Source organism: Trichosurus vulpecula, chromosome 2 (assembly GCF_011100635.1).
Source record: "Trichosurus vulpecula isolate mTriVul1 chromosome 2, mTriVul1.pri, whole genome shotgun sequence".
In the NCBI taxonomy this organism is placed as follows: domain Eukaryota; kingdom Metazoa; phylum Chordata; class Mammalia; order Diprotodontia; family Phalangeridae; genus Trichosurus; species Trichosurus vulpecula.
Genome location: NC_050574.1, coordinates 321469876 through 321490244, shown reverse-complemented (window position 1 = coordinate 321490244; position 20369 = coordinate 321469876). Strand labels below are relative to the sequence as shown.

Here is a 20369-nt window from a genome sequence, read left to right as displayed (position 1 = left end):
TGCATAAAAAGACTAGAAAAGATTCTTTTCTTTTTTTAAATCACCAGGCTTTTTCATGAAAAAGGGACAGAGAGAAAAGTAGTGCTGCCAGCTTTTTCATAGAAGTAGAAAAGGAAAAAAATTATATGTTTGCATAGATAGAGCAATTTTTTTCCATTGAAAAAATATAACTTAATCATTTTTATCACTATCAAAGAAAAAAGACAAGGAGTATAGACATTCAAGTTAGGAAGAAGAATTGTGAATGGAGATTTTAAACCAGAAAAACTCAAAGTTTTAAAATCTAAATGCTTTTCAGATCAAATCACTTTCATATAAAAGAACATACAGAATAATTTTCATTTGCATTTTAATGAACTTCATGATTCCTTCACTTTTAACTTGTTCCATTGTACTTATTTATTTTGATTTTAAAAGAATTTTTAAAATACTAAATTGTCTTTGCATATGTAGAATATACAAATTTTATTTTATAGCACACTTATTTCCTAAAGCATCTAATTTTTTTTTTTGTTATCTTTTGGATTAAATAACTTGTAAATTTTTATGTAGTTAGATTCTTTCATAACAAAATGATGGCTGGTTAAGTAAATGAGTTAACAAAAAATAAGAGTCAAAATGCTCTCTAACTTTTGATTAATCCTTCACATAACCCTATGTTATTTACATACTTGGTAATTTTCCAAAATAATGTTATCATTTATCTGAAGCCTTATTTTTTTTTAAAAAAGTATCTCCTTATATCTGATAATATCAGAGGGGTCTCTATTTTATATTAAACAACTATATGATTTTTGGATAGCTAGAATTTTAGATCAAATTCTCTTAATTTTAAGTGGTTAGTTTTCTAATCTGTAAAAGGCATTTATCCAGAAGTCCTCCATGATACCTTTTAGCTTGTTAGCAAGCATTTTATGGTCATATGGTTCTGACATATGAAGTTCTTGGCCAGCCTTTTATTGTGAAGAGGACTTTTTAATCTTTTATTTTATCATGTCCTCTTAAATGGTTGCTGCTAATATACATGTATCTATATAAAACCTAGGGGTTTTTTAAGCCTCAGTTTCAAGGCTTTGTTCCTTCCATAAGGACTTTATTCAGATGAATGGACTAAGCAACTTAGTCTGTATGTTTAAAGCCAATAACTTGGATTATTTGAAGATTTTTACCCAATAATTTTATTGAGAGAACACATTCTGGTCCTAGCTCTGCCACCACTAGCTGTGTGACGATGAGCAAGTAACATTCTTTGCACCTGTTTCCTCAATGGTGAAATGTGGGGATTTGTCTAATTTTTAAGGTCCTTTCAAACTCTAAAATTATATGATTCTCTATACCCTATCTGTATTCATTCTACTTTGATTTGTGGTATGATTGCCTTAGAGGTTATATCACTTAAAAGAATAATGAACTGGGAGCCAGGAGACTTGACTAGGATTGTGTCTGCCATTCCCTTCTAACTAAACTGTGTGATCTTAGCCAAGTCATTTAACCTCTTTGGCCCTCAATTTCCTCATCTTTAAGGTGGTAGATGAACTCTAAGGCCATTTCCCGCTTAAAATTGAAATCAATGAAATGAACCTTGGGGTTCCCATAAAGGTAAGTGTTTTAAATGAGTTCCTAAAACAGGATAAGGTTTTGAAACCTTTTGAAGTCTGAGGGCCTTTGTCCTACAGAATAAAAGAAGTGTAAATAATAGATAACAACATTTTCATGATATAAGTATTCTGAAGGAAAATAAAATAAGAATTAAGCATTTCAGAATTTGTTAAATAAGAAACAACCTGAAAAACTAACAGGGATTTTGGCTTTTAAGCACAAAGCATATTGTTTAGGTTGGTGATTTTTACTAGTATGTGTATAATAAAACAACTAAGAAACATATAGATTTTACACTTAAAGAAAAGTTTTTGAAAATGGGATCCCTATTAGATCTGTAAATCTTCACTTGTTTGGATTTTGAGCAAAGTTTTACTTGGAATTGAACAGATGAAAAAGTGAGCGTGTGGCTGTGGGGTTTTTGATAATCTGGTTTGTTGTGGAAGGAGCAGTAATCTTGTTACCTCTACCAGGGCAATTGTTTCTTTTCTAATCTTTGTTATCTCTCCTATGTCTAGAGCAGGGTTCTACACACAGCAGGTGCTTAGCCAATCTTTATTGAATTGGATTCATTCTTCAATTAAAAAAATAAGTGTTCTGGGATTGCATGGAATTTGTTTCTAGCCAGTGTTTTGTACTTTACTCTGTATTTGCCAGCATAGTTAGGGAAGGAATTAGGTGCTAGCAGGACAGGGTAAGAGAAAGTCTACCTTCCTGATAGTACTATCTGGGATCAACTAGAATGGGCTGATATCACATTGTGACGTGGTATCATTAGCTCTCTGTAGTTCCCTTGTCAACAAGTTTGACCACTATAAATTACAAGAACAGCCAGTTGTACCACCTGGGAACTGCCTACTTTCTAAAATAAATAAGCTATATGTACCCCTACATTGATTAAATGTATATGTTTTAGATCTGAAAGGTCCTTGGGGATTATGTAGTTTAATCAGCCTGATCATTTTACAGATGAAAATGGATATCTTGGTCCAGAGAGATACCTTTCTCAAGATACATAAGCAGCATATAGTAGAGCTGAATTAAACCGAGCTTCTCTGACTCCAAAGCCCATACTGTTCCTTTGACACCAAGCTCCTATCAACTCTAACATGTCTACATTATTATCTTAGATTTTAGAAACATAATTTCCAGTGGTGATGGTAGTTTTAATAGGAAAAGTGAATAGAGCAAAGAAAAACACAAATCATGGTCAGTTTCTGAGGCGTATGAAACAGGAAATAAAATAGAACAGGCAAGACTCCTGTGTCTCTGACCAATCACATTGTATTATATGCTGTATATCACCAGAAGGGCTTATCTTCCCTTTGACCTGACCTGGATGGACCAGGCAGAAATAAAACAAGCTACAAGATCAACAAGTGGGTTAAGTGGTGGGCAAAAGCTACACAAATACAGTTCTGTTGACTTTTTAAATCAACTGTCTAACAATTTGTACAATCAGGAGGTAACCTGAGGAACAAATTATAGAACATTTTTGTTGTAGAGTAATGTTACAGATTTTAGCAGCATCTCTTATTCCAAATGAGGTATATAACCTTTCCCTATTGTGCAGGATGGTACAAAGGAAAGAGCATTAGATGCAGACCTGAGTTAAGTCCTTAATGCACTAAGGACTTCCTGTGAGGCATTGGACAAGTTATTTAACCTCTCTGGGCCTCTGTTTCTTCATACGTAAATTGAGGGGGAGGGGAGGGTTCAACTCTATGATCTCTTAAGTTCCCTTCCAAATTTAAGTGCTACAGATCTATATGGTAATTTTTTGGCCTCGAAGTGTTCTGCCATTTCTCTTCATCAGAAACTATGTCCAATGAACTTCATTCTTCACCAAGACTGCTTTTCCATGAAATACCTAGATATAAACCCAGTGAATGCATATAAATTAAGTTCTTGCAACTCAACAAATATTCTGTATTCTGTGTCCTTCACCTTTCTTCATCCAATCAATCCCAACTTCATCATGAGAAGGCTGTCTTTAAGAGGCTTAAGGGGGCAACAGAAAAAATGAAGGAGAGAATAAGCATATTGATCACCTACTGTGTGCCAGGCACTTTGCTAAGCACTTCACAAATATTAACTCATTTGAACCCCACAAGAACCCTGAGAAGTAGGTGCTATTATTATCCCTATTTTACAGATGAGGAAACTGAGGCAAACAGGCTAAGTGACTTGCCCAGAGTCATACAACTGGTGTCCGAGGTTGTTTTTGAACTCTGGTCTTTCCAATGCTAAAACAATCAATCCTCTGTGCCACCAGCTGGGCAGGAGTGAAACAAGTTTCTCGTTCTTTCCCTAGAATAGGATATCCAAAATAAGAGGCATTAAGTTAGTTGATCTGAGAAGCAGTATGACATTTTGGACAAAGTGCTGGATTTAGACTCAGGAAAGCCAAGGTTTAAATCCCACCTCCAATAATTAGCTCTGTGACCTTGGGCAAATTACTGAACCATTTAAGTCTTTGTTTCCCCATCTGTTAGGTGAGGATAATGAAGACTATAGTACCTCCTTTACTGGGTTATTGTGAAGATTAAATGACAATGTGTGTAAAGCACTTTGTAAATCCCAAAGTGCTCTATAAATGACAATAATTATTTGTACTCACTTCCTTTGAGCATTTTCTCTGAAAATCACTTAACTAAAATATTTATCTTCTATGAGAGAGCCTGGCAATGCCCAGAAACTTCTATGGTCATTTATTTACTCCAGTTTGTGAGGAAAGGGCTTTTGGGATGAGTTGTTATATTGTGTTTAAATACAAAATAAACAAACCTCTAAATAGAGTACAGGAAAGGAAGTCTTTTTAGAAAGTTGCTTGCATGGTATCTATACTACTGCATCTATTTTCAAATCTTCATCCTTATGCTCAAGAATTTTGTGAGATTTATTTTATGTCTAGAAAGAAGGGGAAAAGGAAATTGTAACTTTTGCCAGCATGAGCAGATCCTCAGCATGCCTCTTCTCTTTCTTCTTCTGACCTTCCTGTTTCTGTTGATAGCATCCTAACCTTCTGGACACCCAGGCTCAAAACTTCAAAAGTCATTTTTACCACTTTCCCCTCCTCCCATATGCCATCAGTTGCTAATGCCTGTCAAATCCTAAAAGTCCTGTTGTGGTTTCCTTTGTTGCAAGAAGGCTGAAGAATCTCCTGAGTTCAAATCCAGCTTCAGACACTTAATAGTTGTATGACACTGGGCAAGTCACTTAAAAATTGTTTGCCTCAATTTCATCTATAACATGGGAATAATAATAGTGCTTACCTCCCAGAATTGTCATGAGGATCAAATAAGATAGTGTTTGTAAAGCACTCAGCATAAAGCCTAGGATGAAGCAGGCACTATATAAATGCTAGATATTATTATCTCCCAGAGAAAACCCTGAAGCAAGCAGGTACTACTATTATATCAAAGAATGACATGGTCCCACCAGGCCATATCCTCTCCAAGTCCTTTAGCTGTGCACTGACAGCCTTTTATAGACCACTAGAACCATGCAAGACATTACAGCTACATAGCTGGATCATCTGGTGGCCCTGCATTTGACAGGATGTAGAAAGTGATAGTGTCATGTGATACCTGTTCCAAGATAAAATTCTTTGACAGAAGCTGTAGGGATTAGTGTAGCTACTATCAACATCCTAGAGGTTATGAAAGAGTTCATCCCTTGCCTAATCACATACCATTAATTGAGTAGTAATCCTTGTTTATCAAAACTAGTCCCATTATTTCTACAAAGACCCTACATTTTGTTTTCTTGGGGCCACTTTGAGTGGTTGTCCTAGTCTTCTTTCTGATTTTGAAAGGCCTGCCTGGAATTGATGGGCTTGCTAGATGTGACCCATTCCAGGCAAACCAACGGAGTTAATCAGATGCTTAAACATTATTTAAGGTCCCTGTTGAGGTACCATCAGGATAATTAATTTTCCCTCCTAGTTCTCCTGAAGTTCTTATGTATTTGGATCTTCGTGCTTGACTAAGTCCAGCCTTTCTACACCAATTGTTTTCTCCTTCAGAATGTCTCATCACACTGACCCTATCGTGGGTTACTAACAGTAGCTAGGTAAGATGGTCTTCTGCACATCATCTGTGCCCTGGTAGCCTGAGAACTCCAAGTACACTTATTAAGAGAAGGCAGACTATACCCATCATATGGAGTGCCTGGTTTTGTTTTTGGTTTTTTATTGCTGGGTTTTGGGTGGGGTTTTGCTTTTTTTTTTTTTGCACCAAAGCCAACTGACAGAGTGACAAGCGTATAACACATTCCATATCTCTAGTCATTCCTTCTCTATCAAGAGGAGGAAGGTGTTTATCAGTTCTGCAGGACTGAGATAGCTCATGGCAGCTCATCAGTTTGCTTTTTATTGTTATCATCTATAGCATGAAATCATCATGTATGGAATTCTCTTGATTCTGTTTTCTTCACTCTACATTGCTCTAAACATCTTCCCATGTTTCTTTGAATTTTCCATGTTGTTATTTTGTAAGGCACAGTAATAATATTTTATTTCATTCCTCTGCTACAACTTGTTAAGCCATTCCTTAATTGATGGATACCATTTTGTTTTCTTTCTTTTACTACTACAGACAGTGCTGCTATGAATAATTTGTTATACAAGAGACCTATCTGTCACTGACATCACAGAGTAGGATCACTGAATCAGAGAGCATAAATGATTTAGTGACTTTCTTTGCATAATTCCACCTTGCTCTCTAGGATGGGTGGACCAATTCAAAGCTCATTTTACTATAGGCTATGGTCTTTTTCTTTATCTTGAATTCCACCATGCCAATTGCCCATGCATAATACTCCCAAGCAGAGTTTTCTCCCTTGCCTACAAGCTTACTTTATTCAAATATTAACCACCTGCTCCATATCTCTCTCCCCAAACCCTTTCAGGATAACCAGTCCTTTCCCTGAATCGTCCCATTCTCATCCCTCCCCTTTGCCCCATGGTGAGTAGAGGTGGGGAGAAGTATCATATTTAACAGATGCTCAAGTCTAAGGAAGTCAGAGGATGACACTCTTATTTGAAAAATCAGGAGGATGTGCATCTTGGAAGGTTGATTGGTAGGAGCAGATCTATTCAAGCCTTCCGCTCTAGCTACTACCTCCAACAAACTAGAACCTCAAAGGTGAGAGTATCCTTCGTAGAGAGAAGTACTGTGGGATAATCCCCAGCACATTTTACTTCTAGTTGTAAGTCTTCAATATTTACTTGTAATTCCCTGATCACCATTTTATCCCATTCCCCCTCCTATTCCTTCTTCTAACTATCCTATTTCTGTTAATAGCACTGTTGCCATCTAAAACACCCAGGCACAAAACCTTGAAGTCATTTTTAATACTTCCCCTTCACCCCTGCATACCATCAATTGCCACCTTCTGCCAAATCTTAGAAGTCCTCCAAGTTACAGCAAGTATCCTTTGTTGTAAAGTTACTGAAAGATCTCCTGGGGAGAACCTTAAAGTGGGAAGATTCCCATCTCCTCCAGGTGCTTTTGTTATTAAATCAAGCAATGACTATGTTCTGTGGGCTCAGGATCACCCACAGCCTTGCAGTCCTTATAAAACAAGGTTTAAAAAATTATTTTGTGTGGGCAGCAGCAGGCACTTGCTGTTAAAAATGTTTGAGAGCATCAGAAAAGATGTCTCCTGGTTTTTGTTTGGTTATTTTGTATCTAATAAGCCCCACATGTGCTTTGAACCATGACCTGGTGTCTCCCCCTCCTGCTGCTCTACCTTCCCATCAGCATAAATACCAGCAAAGACAATAGTGATGATAGACTTTTAATCCCATCTTGTATTGACAGCCTATCAAATGTGCATTTTCTCTTCACCTGTGACCAAACCTCTATGTATTCTATCATTCAAAGCAAATACTTTCTTACTACAAATGCTAGCTTTCCCATTATCAATCTCGGGTGACCTAGCACTAGCCCAAAGACTACTTCCTGATGCCCTTAAACAGGCCCAGGAAATGTCAAGTATATACAACTTTCCCCACTCTCAGCAACCTAAGATGAATAGTTTTTCATCTCCTTTCCCATTTGGCCACATAGTATACTTTGTCTAGGATCAGAGTTCAGGCCTGCTTACTCCTTACCCTCTGACCTATGTATCTTTATCCTAACTGACCTCCTTGGACTTGATTTGTTGACTGTTTAAACCTGCCATATCTACCGGAATCCTCACAATTAGCTGGAAACCTAGTCTTGAACCCTCTTTGCTAGACCTGTCTTGTTGCCCATGTTACTTCTTAGCAACATTATAACTTTGGTGTTGTTTCTGTTCCCATCAAATTTTATATAGAATTGGAATCATTATTTAAAGCTCTCTCTGCCTAGTTACAATATACAAAAGGTGACTCTATTTTTAACCCCCCACAGGTCTCAGGTTATCAATTCTAGCTTTGGAAGGAGGAGGGTATTAGTAACATTCTGAATTACAGAAATGTGTGTTCTTCTTATTATTATTCCAACAGCTTGGAATGAAAATTACTCATTTGGCTAAATTATTTCAGAACTCGTGTGACCTGCATTCAAAGATGAAAGGATGTAAATTACCCTCTTCTCGTAAGATTGCTAGACATGCAGTTTAACAATTCAAGTTTTTGTTAAATGTCTTTTATGTGCCAGGCATTGTGCTAAGCTCTGGCAATATAGAGACATAAACAAAATAGTCCCGTCTATCAAGCAGTTTATAGTGTTTTTTCTAATTATTGTTTTAGATTCCTGCCTCTGGATTATTTGCTTCCTCTTCAGATGAACATTTGATTATTTTACCTCATTCTGCTCTTATAGCAATAATACCCCAACCCTGCACAGAGGAATTTACGAAAGGAATAATGGAAGAAAGAAGAGAGAGAGAAGGAAGGAAGGGAGAGAGGGAAGAAGGAAGAAAAAGGGGGAGAGAGAAAATGGGCACATATTATCTCTTCCTAGATTTACCTTTTAAGCTATCAGGCCTCTTATCATTCAAAAGTCCAAGATACCTTGTTGGATTTGGCATTGGACAAGGGAATGAGGAGAGTTGTCTGGGGTGTTAAACGCAGCAGAAACCTGTGATTTCTGTCCTTGTATTCTCAAGAAGAAGACTTACATCTCTTTTTGATTTAGGAGATTCCCTCCTCATAGTATAGTTGTTTATTTTTTTCCCAAAGAAAAGTTTTCCATTTCCCCAAAACCTGAGAACATAACTTTTGAGTAAATCAAATTAACACAGCTCTAGTCTTCAAGGCCTAGCTCAAGTGCTGTTTCTTTCATGAAGCCTTTCAGTGATGAGTAGAGCAATGCTGCAATTCAGAAAGACCATGGTTCAGATCCCACCTGGAAGTCACCTGACTTCTTGGAGCCTCAGTTTTCTCATTTGTACCTGGGGATCCCACTGCTTGAAATAGCTACCCCCAGAGGGTTGTTGTGAGGTTCAAGGGTGATAATGTATGTAAAGTCCTTTGAAACTTTAAAATATTATTAGTCTAGATCTGTGATTTCATCAGTGTAGGAAGTTACTCAGTGAGGAAACTTCCGTGAGTTGAAGTTCTGCGATTTTTTTTTTCTGCAACTTAGAGTTGTAAGCAACTTGCCTGGGATCCCGCAAGTATTATGTGTCAGAAACTGAATTTGAATCCAGCTTCTCCTAACTCCAAAGCTAGCTTTCTTTCCATTACATCGTCCTCCCAAATATCATCATCATCATCATCATTATTGGTAGTAGTAATGGTAATAATGACAATAAATCATTGGGTTTTAAGACAACAAATAAAGGTTGTCTTAAGTTAAGCATCTAATTCTGCTAATTCTGTGAGTGCTAGATCAATTTAAAGTAGAATTCACCTTATCACACTCTCCTGGTTCCAAGAGTTTATCCAGGACATGGGATATATGCATTTGATTCAGTGTTGATATTTACCACTGTGTAATCCTTATAGAACTGGATGGTTTGGTCAAGATTGAATACCAATACTGTTAAGGAAGCCTATGTACTGACCGAGTGATCATCTTCTGTCCCTGTATGTCCTGTACCATACTAATCTTTTCTTTTGGTGCAGAGTAGAGGGATCCCCAAAGTGGTTGCATGATTTACTGAGAGAAGTACTGGACTAAGTCAGGAAACCTGAGATCTGACTCTGGGTCTTCTAGTTAGATGACCTAGCCATATAACTTCTGAGTTTGCTTTTCCTTATCTGTAAATGGGAATAATACTGTCAAGCACTGTCATTATGTCCCTTTGTTTTCCTTGACTGTTTCTTTGTTACAAGAAAAGACTCCTGGGCTAGGGGTTTGGGGCAGGAATAAGGTGTTTTTGTTTTTAATGATAACAATATTTCTTAAATTATAAAACTATTCCTCATGATAGTTGTGAGCCCAATGATGTAATATATGTGAAAACACTTTTAAAATTATAAAGAACTGTACAACTGTATGATGGCATCAGTATTATTCCTGTTACTAGTATTGGTCTCATGGCTGCTGAGGTCGTGACTGAATTCCCCTAAAAAGCATTTGAAATTGGGCCAACATCAGAAAGATCTTTGTTTTGTCAGTTGTTGTCAGGTTCTCAGAGTACAAAATTTAAGTAAGGGAGTTCTATGTCTTGTGCTTAGTCATAAACCATACCTGGCCCTGCTGTTTTTCTCCCCTGTCCTGTCAGTTCCAGAGATGGACAAAAAGGGGTACCAACCTCTCCTCATGGAATAGATTAGTATATCTCATTAATATGGAATCATAGGATTCAGAGTTAAGAATGGTCTTAGAGATTATCTGGCCCAACCCAAGCATTTTGCAAATTAGATAGCCTAGAAAGGTGAAGTGATTTGTCTACAAGTACACCGGTAGTATGTAACACAGCCAAGATTCAAACTCGGGTCCTCAGCCTCCAAATCCAGTCCCTTTTCTGCCATACTCTGCTGCCTTTTGACATATTTCTTTTCTTTCAAAATGAATCCTGTTAAAAAGAACCATAATTCCAATTCCCCAAATGAAATGGACCATAGAGGGGCTTTGCCTTTTCTTCCACCTTTGTCCTCTAGCTGACAGACCCCACAGGTTTTATAATAGTCGCACCTTGGTTAGCTGTAGCTAAAGAAGTTAACCTCTATTAAGTCTTCCCTATTTCAGGCTCCTCACGACATCATATTCCAGTTATTATGTCCAAGGAGCAATCTTATTGATGTCTGTCCTTAATCCTGAAAGTTTGGGGCTTGGAGAATACCCAGCTTTTTGCAGGTAAAGCACTTCTGGCTTAACCCCTATTGGCAAGCCCTTTGCCACTCTTCATTTCTAGATTTTTCAGCTCTATAGACTTGGCCTCCTATTTCAAAGCATCCTCCTTTCTCTCTGGCTTTTGGAGCCCCTGTTGCCATTGGCTTTTTCAGAACCCAGCTCCTCAACTAGATTATGAACAGTGTGCTGAGAGGGACCATACTATATACACTTAGTTGTGAACCCCACCCCCACCCCCACCCCACCCCACCCCAGCACCTAGAGCAATACCTTAATATGTAATAGATACTGTTGATTTTTTTTTGAATAAGTGGTGCTGGCAAGAAGGATCAGGAATGCCTGGAAAGTGTGTGAAGTTAATAGTATAGAATAAATAGTCTTTATCATGGGCACTTATTTGAGTACTAGAATACTTAGGAAACAGATTGTCTACCCTAGAGATTAGGTTATATGAAGAAATAGTGTGAGATAAGCCTAGGAAAATAAATTAGAGCCAGACTTTAGTGCCAGACCAAAGCTTCGACTTTGTCTTAAGGCAATGGAGAGTCATTATACATTTTTAGCAGGTGAGTGAAAAGGTCAAATCATTTTTGGAAATTTTTTTTGGCCCCTTATGCATGACAAATCATGAGAGATTATAGTCTGGGAGTTCACTTAGTAATCTATGATGTCATCAGGTGACAAGGAACTGAATTAAGGTGGTGGCAAATAAAAAAGGAAAATAAGAAATGGATATAAAAGATACTATAATGGAAGAATGTATATAGTTTGGTTACTGGCTATTGAGGGAGAGCAAGGAGTCAAAGTTGCTATAATGTTTGGAGACTGGCAGCATGCTGTTTGACAGGAATAATTGACTTAAAGGAAAATGCTGGTACAATTACAGCCATGTTTAGTTTGAAATCCCCAAGGAAGAATTAAGTAGAAAGGTCCTATAACTCACTGGAAATGTGAGAATGATGTTCCAAGCAAGAAACGTGTTTTCCCAGTACCAGAAACTTTCTCAGTCTCCTCCAACATCTAGTCTTTTCCTTTACAGAAAAGGAAAGGTGGCAACATGCAGAATATTTCTTGGTATTTAAAACTATTTGCCATCACTAAGGTAAAAAGAATTTAAGGCTCGACTGGAATTATAAAATATTGATTCATCTCTTTCCCTGGTATGTGTATCTTATAGCCTATACTTAATGTGGTATCTGACCAGGTCATAAGGGTTGGTTTCCAACCTTCAGATGAAGTTTGGGTTTCAGCTTTGGAGACCAGATGTCCTCCCCAACCTGTAGCTATTCTACTTCTACCCATACAATGAGTAGAATGGGAAAAGTGGTGGATTGAGGTAGAAGATCCAAGCTCTTTCTGTCACTAACCACCTACTTGACCTTGGGCAAATCACCTCACCTGTCTGGCTCTCAACTCAAAATCTGTAAAGTGAAGGAATAGGACAAGGTGATCACTAAGTCCTCTTCTAGATGGAACATTCTATGAGTCTGCGATAGTCCTACCTCTTCCAATATGTCTTGAATGTTCTCTTGCTCCCACCCAGACACCCACTTTTCCCTCAGGATACCAAACCAGCCTCTTAGTTGTACTCACCGTGAACTAAATGTTCCCACTCTTCTAACCAAGATTCCTGGGGACAGTAACTTACCTTTTATAAGGTGTGAGTTACCCTCCTTATAAAAGACTGTGGTAAATACTTTTGTAGAAGTTGTAGTTAGTATTTTCCAGGTATTCAACTGGACTAAGGGCTTCAGTGAAAGAAGACAGTAGTTAATTTTTTAAAAAACATATGCTTGGTTTAAATGTCAAGAAGAAAGTAAGCTACTGATCAATGTTAGAAAATCTTCCACTCGACAGGATGGCTTGGGTAGGAATCTGTAAATCTCTTTGGAGAGTCTGTGTTGTTTGTTCCCTTTCGTGTTTGTTGGTCTAATAGTAATTCACCAAACTAGAAATCATTTTCATCATTTACTTTTTAAAAAAAAAGCTGTCTTAGATGGTTATAAGTGAAATGTCTCTGTATTCTTCATGCTGTTTATTGTCTTAAGTGTCTTTATTTTTCTAAAAATGAAGCCTGCCCTATGTCTATCATTTATGGTGGTAGATGCTCATAATTGGTAGGTGTACCTTTCTGATGTGTTGCCCAAGTCCAGTACAAGGTTGCTGTATATAAGGTAAAAACTTTTACCAAAAAGCAGCATTTAAATTGTAATGACCATTTAAAAGAGGGAGGAGGGAGGAGAACTACTAACACTTACAAGCATTAAATAAATTGTCAACTTCATGTTGTTATTTATGCAGAATTAACCTTTTTCTCCAGATCATTGAGACTGAAAATATGATGGACCGAATTGTGAATGGCTTGTCTGAGTCTAGTATCAAGGTGCGGTTAGCTGCAGTCAGGTATGAGCTTTAATGGTCTGAATAAAAATCATTTGCAGTATATTTAATTCAGTTAACTTTCTGGTCCTTCAGGAAGTAAGAAATTAAATGGACTGAACTTAAGCTCACATAAACTTTTAAATGCAGTATATAACATTAATGGAGAATCTACTTTCAAAAGTATTTGAAGTGTTCTGAAGTGGTTAAATATATATTTGTTATCTGCAGTATATTAATAGTTATGAAACCCCCCAATTGTTTATGTTTGAGAAGAAAAGTTGTAATTCTTGTGTGAAGCTAATTTTGATTATTCTTTGTAGATGTTTGCACAGTTTATCCAGGTCTGTGCAGCAGCTTCGAACCAGTTTTCAGGATCATGCAGTGTGGAAACCTTTAATGAAGGTAAGAGAGGGGGAGAAAATCTGCGAGCATGTGTTGTTAGGCCTGCCTTTGTAACAGCTCATTTCCCCTGCCCACTTAGACTTTTTCTTTTCCTGTAGGGTCTTTTGAATAATTGATGTGCTAAAACATAGCATTTGGTGTTGACACGTCTAAAAGAGTGTTTCTGAGGTCAGCAATTAGTACTTGCACGTGTTTCTGCTTTATCTTCCTTTGCTATTTAAAGTTTTAATTTTCCATTTGAGCTTACGTAGCATACTTAAAATTAGCTAATGTTTTTCTTATAGTTTTTATGAGTTTAAAAGGAAATTAATTTGCAGTTTGTGCGTGAGTAATCTAGACCTTTCCTTAGTCTTTTATCAACTGTAGGACATTCTGAAAACCTTAATTTATTTTGGTGAGGAGCTTCTATAGTTACACATATTGTAAAATACCAATTTTGTCATAATGCCTTACTCAGCATTCCATTACTTTGATGACTCCAAGATCTCATCATTGTAATCACTCCTACCACCAGTGTGATAGTAACAATAAAAATAATAATAATAACTAACATTTATATAGTGCTTACTGTGTGCAGGCACTGTGCTAAGCATTTTTCATTTATTATCTTACTTGATCCTCACAACAACCCTGCAAGGTAGGTGTTATTATTATCCCCTTTTTACAGTTGAGGAAGCTGAGGCAGAGGTTAAGTGATTTGTCCAGTGTCACATAGCTGTTAAATGTCAGAGGGCAGATTTGAACTCAGGTCTTCTTGACTCCTGGCCTAGTGCTCTATCTACTGAGCTACCTAGCTGCCTAAGATCACAGACCACTATATATTCCCATTCCACATAATTCTTGTCCAAGACCTTCCATCCTTTTGCCATATAGATTTTACCCAAAACTCTGAGAGGCCTTCCTATGGGTCTTTTCATATTTCGTAGATAAACAGTTAAGACTCTAGTAACGATTTATTATGTCTTGCTCTTGCTATACAACCAGCCTTTTTTCCTCTTTGATGTTTTATATGCCACTTCTTGTGTGCTAGTTATTATGGTGAAATATTGTAGCCTATTTACAACCACTGTGCATTTTCCGTTGCTCTTTGAGGTTATCAGAAATTTTTATTCTTCAGAGGTCATGTTGTTCCAGAAATTGAAGCCATACAATGGGCATTGGCAGAATATTAGATTTCAAAATAAGAGCTTAGGTTCCAGGGCAATAACCTGAGCACTATAAATTGTTTATCCACTTAGTTTTTCCTGTGTGAATGATTAGACTTTTCCATTGAGTGGTTCTGGATCTCATCGAAGAGGTCCTGTCATGTCCCAGGGCCCAATACAGTCAGCACAATGTCACTTGCAAAGAAAAGCATCAAGAATGTGACGATGGTAAATCAGAAAAGATCATAGACTTAATGTTGGAAAGGACTCCAGCTGTCATCTAGTCCAACTCCCTCATTCCCCATGAGGAAACTGAGGCCCAGAGAAATTGGGTATCTTGCCCCAAGGTCACACTGGTATTAATTGGCAGAGTTGGGACACAGGATCCTTCTGTCCACTGTTAAACTACACAAATACAAACAAGGCTGCTCCCTCCCAATTTCACCTGCTCTACTTATCTCTGATGAGGTTCAGGAAACCTGCAGGACTTTCCCCTTTAGCATTTGTCAGTGATTTGTTGTTATTGTTGTTTTTTATTTAGAGGTGATTTATTCAGTGCATTAAGGCTGCAGCCCTCTGCATAGGAGAGCTTATAGTTTGCCTGAGAAAGCCATTCATTACAGAGCCCCCTGACTAAACCAACTAAAGAGCTGTGTAATTCCTCAGGATCTGGCATTATTGTTTCATTCCATTGAAAAGAATCTCCCTCATTGTTGGAATAGATACTTCCTAGGCATCTTCTTTTCCATACAAAGCCAAAGTCATCTTCCAGTATCTTTCAGAGGAGACAAGCCAGAATTCCATCGATAACAACCACGATCGATAAGATATAGCACCTGAAGGCGTGCCAAGTGCTTTACATATGTTATCTCACGTGATCCTCACAACAATCTGGCAAGAAAGGTGTTACCACTATCCTCCTTTTACAGGTGTGGAAACAGTCTTAGGATAAGTGACTTGCCCAGGGTCACTCAGCTAGTAAATGTCTGAGGCAGGAATTGAACTCAGGTCTTCCTGGCTCCAAGTCCAGCATTCTATCCACTATGCATCTAGCTGAACATAATCAACCAACAAGTTCGTGCTGACTGCTTATTTATATCCAGCAATATACTAGCTATTATGAGCAATACAAGAGAAAACATGATTCCTGTCCTCAAGAAGCCTAGAATCTCATTGGGGATAATATCCACCATGAGCTGGAGTTGGAGTCCTGGATTTGGAGGTCCTAGTTTAGAGTATCAGCTCCAAAATGTTAGTAACTGTGTGACCTTGGACAGCTAGGTGGCACAGTGGATATAGCACCAGGCCTGGATCAGGAAGACCTGAGTTTAATTCCAGCCTCAGACACTTACTAGCTGTGTGACCCTAGGCAAGTCACTTAACCCTGTTTGCCTCAATTTCCTCATCTGTATAATGAGCTGGAGAAGGAAATGGCAAACCACTCCAGTATCTCTGCCAAGAAAATTCCAAATGGGGTCATGAAGGGTCAGAATCAATTGAAAAATGACTGAATGACCTTGGGCTAGCCACTTGACCTCTCTAGACCATCAATAAAGTGAGAGTGCTGAATTCAGTAACCTCTGATTCCAGCTCTAGATCTGTGATCCTATGAGTTCTGACCCTAGAGCCACCCATCACTCCTTCCATTTGATTACACTGTCTACCATTGAACCAAGTCATCTCACAGGTCACCCCTATCAAGGAATCATAGATACCTTTAATATGTGTGTAAAAGACGCCTTATTAAAGGATACTCTTTTAAAAATGGCATTTTGTTTTGTCAGATCTTTTTTTTGTAACCAAACAATAAACACAAGATTATCTTGTATTTTTTACACATCTCAGCCATTTGTACAAATGCAAAGAGGTGGTCTACTGAAGAGAATTATCTATGAGAGCATTTTTTCCCTTTTCACATTTGCGTCAAAGATATCTTCGTTAAATGCCTAGACCATCCAATTATTTATTCATTCATTTACTTAGGTCCAGATCTCTGATTTCATTGATTTAGGGACCTCCCCAGTGAAGAAAATCCACCAATGTAGATCTGCAACTATTCTGCAAGTTCCTCATGATTTATTCACTTGCCTTAGTAAGAATGCTTTCTCTCAAAAGATGAAAGGACCAATGAGGGGAATTGCTATTCTGGACTTGTTTTTGACCAAAAGGAGAAACTAGTTGGTGAAATAGAAATTAAGGAAACCTTGGGGGAAAGTGGTCCTTCTTATCTTAGAACTTCTCATGGAGGAAGATGGGAAAATGGGGTATAATCTGACATGTACTTTAGTTTTGGGAAGAGGGATAGTAGATCATATGTTAAAGAGTTCAGAGAAGAATATCTAAGACTGTAAAAGAGGTCAGTCCAGGAAGAATGGGAAACTCAAGAAATAAATTCTGAGGACACCAAGAAAAATCATTCATTGATGAAGGAGGATCATATATAGTCTGAAATATTTTTAAAGGATCATTATCAGCTAACTTAGATACTTTAAAAACATACAAAACGCAGAAGAAAAGACAAGGAATGGAGAATGAATTTTAAAATGTGGCAAGATTCAGATTACTATCAAGAATGAATGCTAAAGTTCAGGATAAGATGAGAGTCGAAGAGAATGCTAAGAACAACAGAACTTTTAACTATATTGAGGAAAAGATGAACAAAAAAAGGATAAAACTACTGTGTTGGGTGGCTGAGACAGTGATAAAGGATGGCAGAGGGATGCCAGAACTGCTTAGGAGAATGCACATCGGAATTGACAGAACCGAAGTTGCTAATAAAGAGTTAAAATCCAAGATATGTAGTGAGATTGCAAAAGAGTACCATTCTAACTTTGATGAACTCATTTAAGTATTCCCAGGGCATTCAAAGAGTGGACAGATTGTTGCAGGACCAGGCAAGGGCAAACGTCTCATTCTTTAAAAAACAAAAAGGTTGAATTTGCAAACTCCTAGCTATCATAGCCAGCAAAATTATAGAAAGTACTGTCATCAAAGGTGGCCGTTCCCAAGAAATGCTCATTTAATTTATTGCTTTGCTAATCCCATTCCCTTACTGGAGTATTGTCCAAGTTAATCTCTCACACGAGGGCTTTGTCCTTGAATACTGAAGCAAATAGCTTGTTTGATCAAGTCCACCAAACCCTTAGAAAAGTTAGTAAACACTTAGAAAAAGAAATGGTGATCAAAACGTGTGAGGTTGGTTTCATTAAGAACAAGTCCTTCTAGTCTTTCCTTTTTAAACGAAAATAGCTCCCTCCCCCACTTTTAATGTTTGCAAAGTCTTTCCCATATATTATCTTGTTTAATGTAGGTGAGAAATAGTTGTCTAGATTTTAGCAATGCATTTGACAAAGTCATGGCTCTTCTTATAAACAAAATAGAGCAATGTCAGCCAGACAATAATACAGTTAGATTCAGAACTGGTTGAATGCCTAGTCGCAAATGTATTCATTGACATTAATAGTTTAATGTCAAGCTGGCAGGGGGTCTCTAATGAGAGCCCAAGGCATCTGTGCTTGTATTCATGCTTTTTGATGTTTTTTTCAGTGATTTGGATAAAGACATAGATGAAATGCATATCAAATTTGCAAAAGATGCAAAGGTAGGAAAGAGAACTAATAATTCATTGGATGATGGAACCAAGATCCAAAAAAGATCTCAAACAGGCCAGAATACCAGATCAACTGAAATAAGATGGAAATTAAATAAGAACAAATGTAAAGTCATAAATTGGGGTTAGAGATTTCACAATGATGAGATATTAACTACTGGCTAGACATTAGTTAATCTGAAAAAGTGCCCAAGAGGATGCTACAGCAGTTCCCGTGCCCAACTGCTCCCCCACACCCAAGAAAACCCTTAATGTGATCTGTGGTTGTTTTAAGAGAGGCATAGTGTCCAGCACTAGGTTGTTCTCTTGCCTTATTTTGGCCACACCTACAATATTTTGTTTAGGTCTAGTTACCACATTTTAAGGAGTCATGAATGAGTAAGATGGCCTGTAGAGGAGGATGACCAGGATGATACTCAAGATCATGTCACATGAGGATCAATTAAAAGAATTAATGTTTCACCTTGAGAAGAGCACATTTAGGGAGGACATGCATGGAAACCATCTCCAAATAATTGAAGGTCTATTGAATGGACTAGAGATTAGACATCTGCTTGACTGGAGAAAGCAAAACTAAGAGCACTTCATGGAAGTATCTTAGAGGCTTTATGCTTCATGTAAAGAAAAAGTTTTCTAACACTTAGAGCTGTCTCAAAGGGGAACAGATTTCCTTGTGAGATAGTGGTATTTCTTGCACCAGAAGTATTTAAACAAAGGCTGAATGACCACTTGTTGGGGTATGTCATAGAACAAATTCTTGTTTATGTATGTGTTAGGCTCTGAAGTTCCATACAACTCTGAGATTCTGGGTTTCTATGATGTGAGCTGTCGATCACAAACTGAATTGGTAAATAACACTTTCTAGCCTCTTATAGCATATATATATATATATATAGATAGCCATTTTCTTCAATGTTCAAGAACAAGTCCTGGTATTGGCAAGTAGATCCTAAAGAATCCTAGAAAGGGAAAGGAGTAAACAAGGGAATTAATTCAAGTAATAACGCTTGGAAAGGGGCACCACAAGTGAATGTTATTCAAACTAAGAAATTGGATGGAGGGCATGGTACACAGAGGATTCTGCACACTTATCTGGGCTAGAAAGAAGGAGTATAAAAAAGAAAATAACAATAAAAGTGGATTCACTGGATTTAGATTTGGGCAGGGGAGAGCAAGAGGGGAAATTTTTTTTTTGATAGATCAGAGTTCCAGAGAATTTGGGATACAGTAGGATCAAGGATACAGGTAGGTAACTTCAGCAAGGAAGAACAGGTGGGTGAGGATATTGAAAGGTTCATAAGGAGAAGAAGAGGGGAGCTCAATAAGTTTATATTGGATGACTTCAGTTTTCTTAATAAAATAGAAAGGTCATGTTAGAGATTTAAGAAAGAAGAAAAATATATTTAGAGAAGCTTTTGTGGGAAAAGTGATAAGAGAAATAATGAGAAATTAATGACAGCTTCAGAGTCCAGATCTTTGTGTTTTATTTGTTTTCATAAAATTGGCATAACAGTGCAGAGTGATACTTTGCAGAAATTTCAGAGCTGGAAGTAACTTCAGAAGCCATTTAGTCCAACCCAGCTATAAACTTCCTTCTGAGCTTTGTGTCATCTGCAAACTAAATAAGCGTTCCATCTATATACATTTATCTAAGTCACTGATAAAAATGTTAAAAAGAGCAGGACCAAGAACAGGTCCCTTGGTCACTGCACAAGACTTATCAAGTTGACATTGAAGCACTAAGCCATTCAACGAGTTCTGGATTAACCTACCTGTGTTGTTTTGTTAAAATGATTATTTTCTTGCACTGTCTAGAGGCAGTTTTAAAGGTTTGTAAGTTTTAAGATTTATAATGACCAACAAAGCCTTATGGAAAATAATCTGCTTAGCGATATAATTGGGAAAAAAACAATTTTATGTAAGAATAATTCTTAACCACTTTTGTATTAGCTTTTTGCTTTGTCACAGATTAAAGGACCACATATCAAGGGAAAG

The 20369-nt window shown here is 37.5% G+C and overlaps 1 protein-coding gene across 1 annotated transcript in view; it reads left to right on the top strand.

Moving 5' to 3' along the window:
* The window catches only part of ARMC8 (armadillo repeat containing 8), a 129855-nt gene that overhangs the window by 81674 nt on the left and 27812 nt on the right, over positions 1 to 20369 (top strand). The window contains exons 13-14 of the mRNA XM_036744695.1: positions 13156 to 13238; positions 13538 to 13619. Of these exons, the coding sequence (XP_036600590.1) occupies positions 13156 to 13238; positions 13538 to 13619 (165 nt within the window). The remainder of the gene's footprint in view (positions 1 to 13155; positions 13239 to 13537; positions 13620 to 20369) is intronic.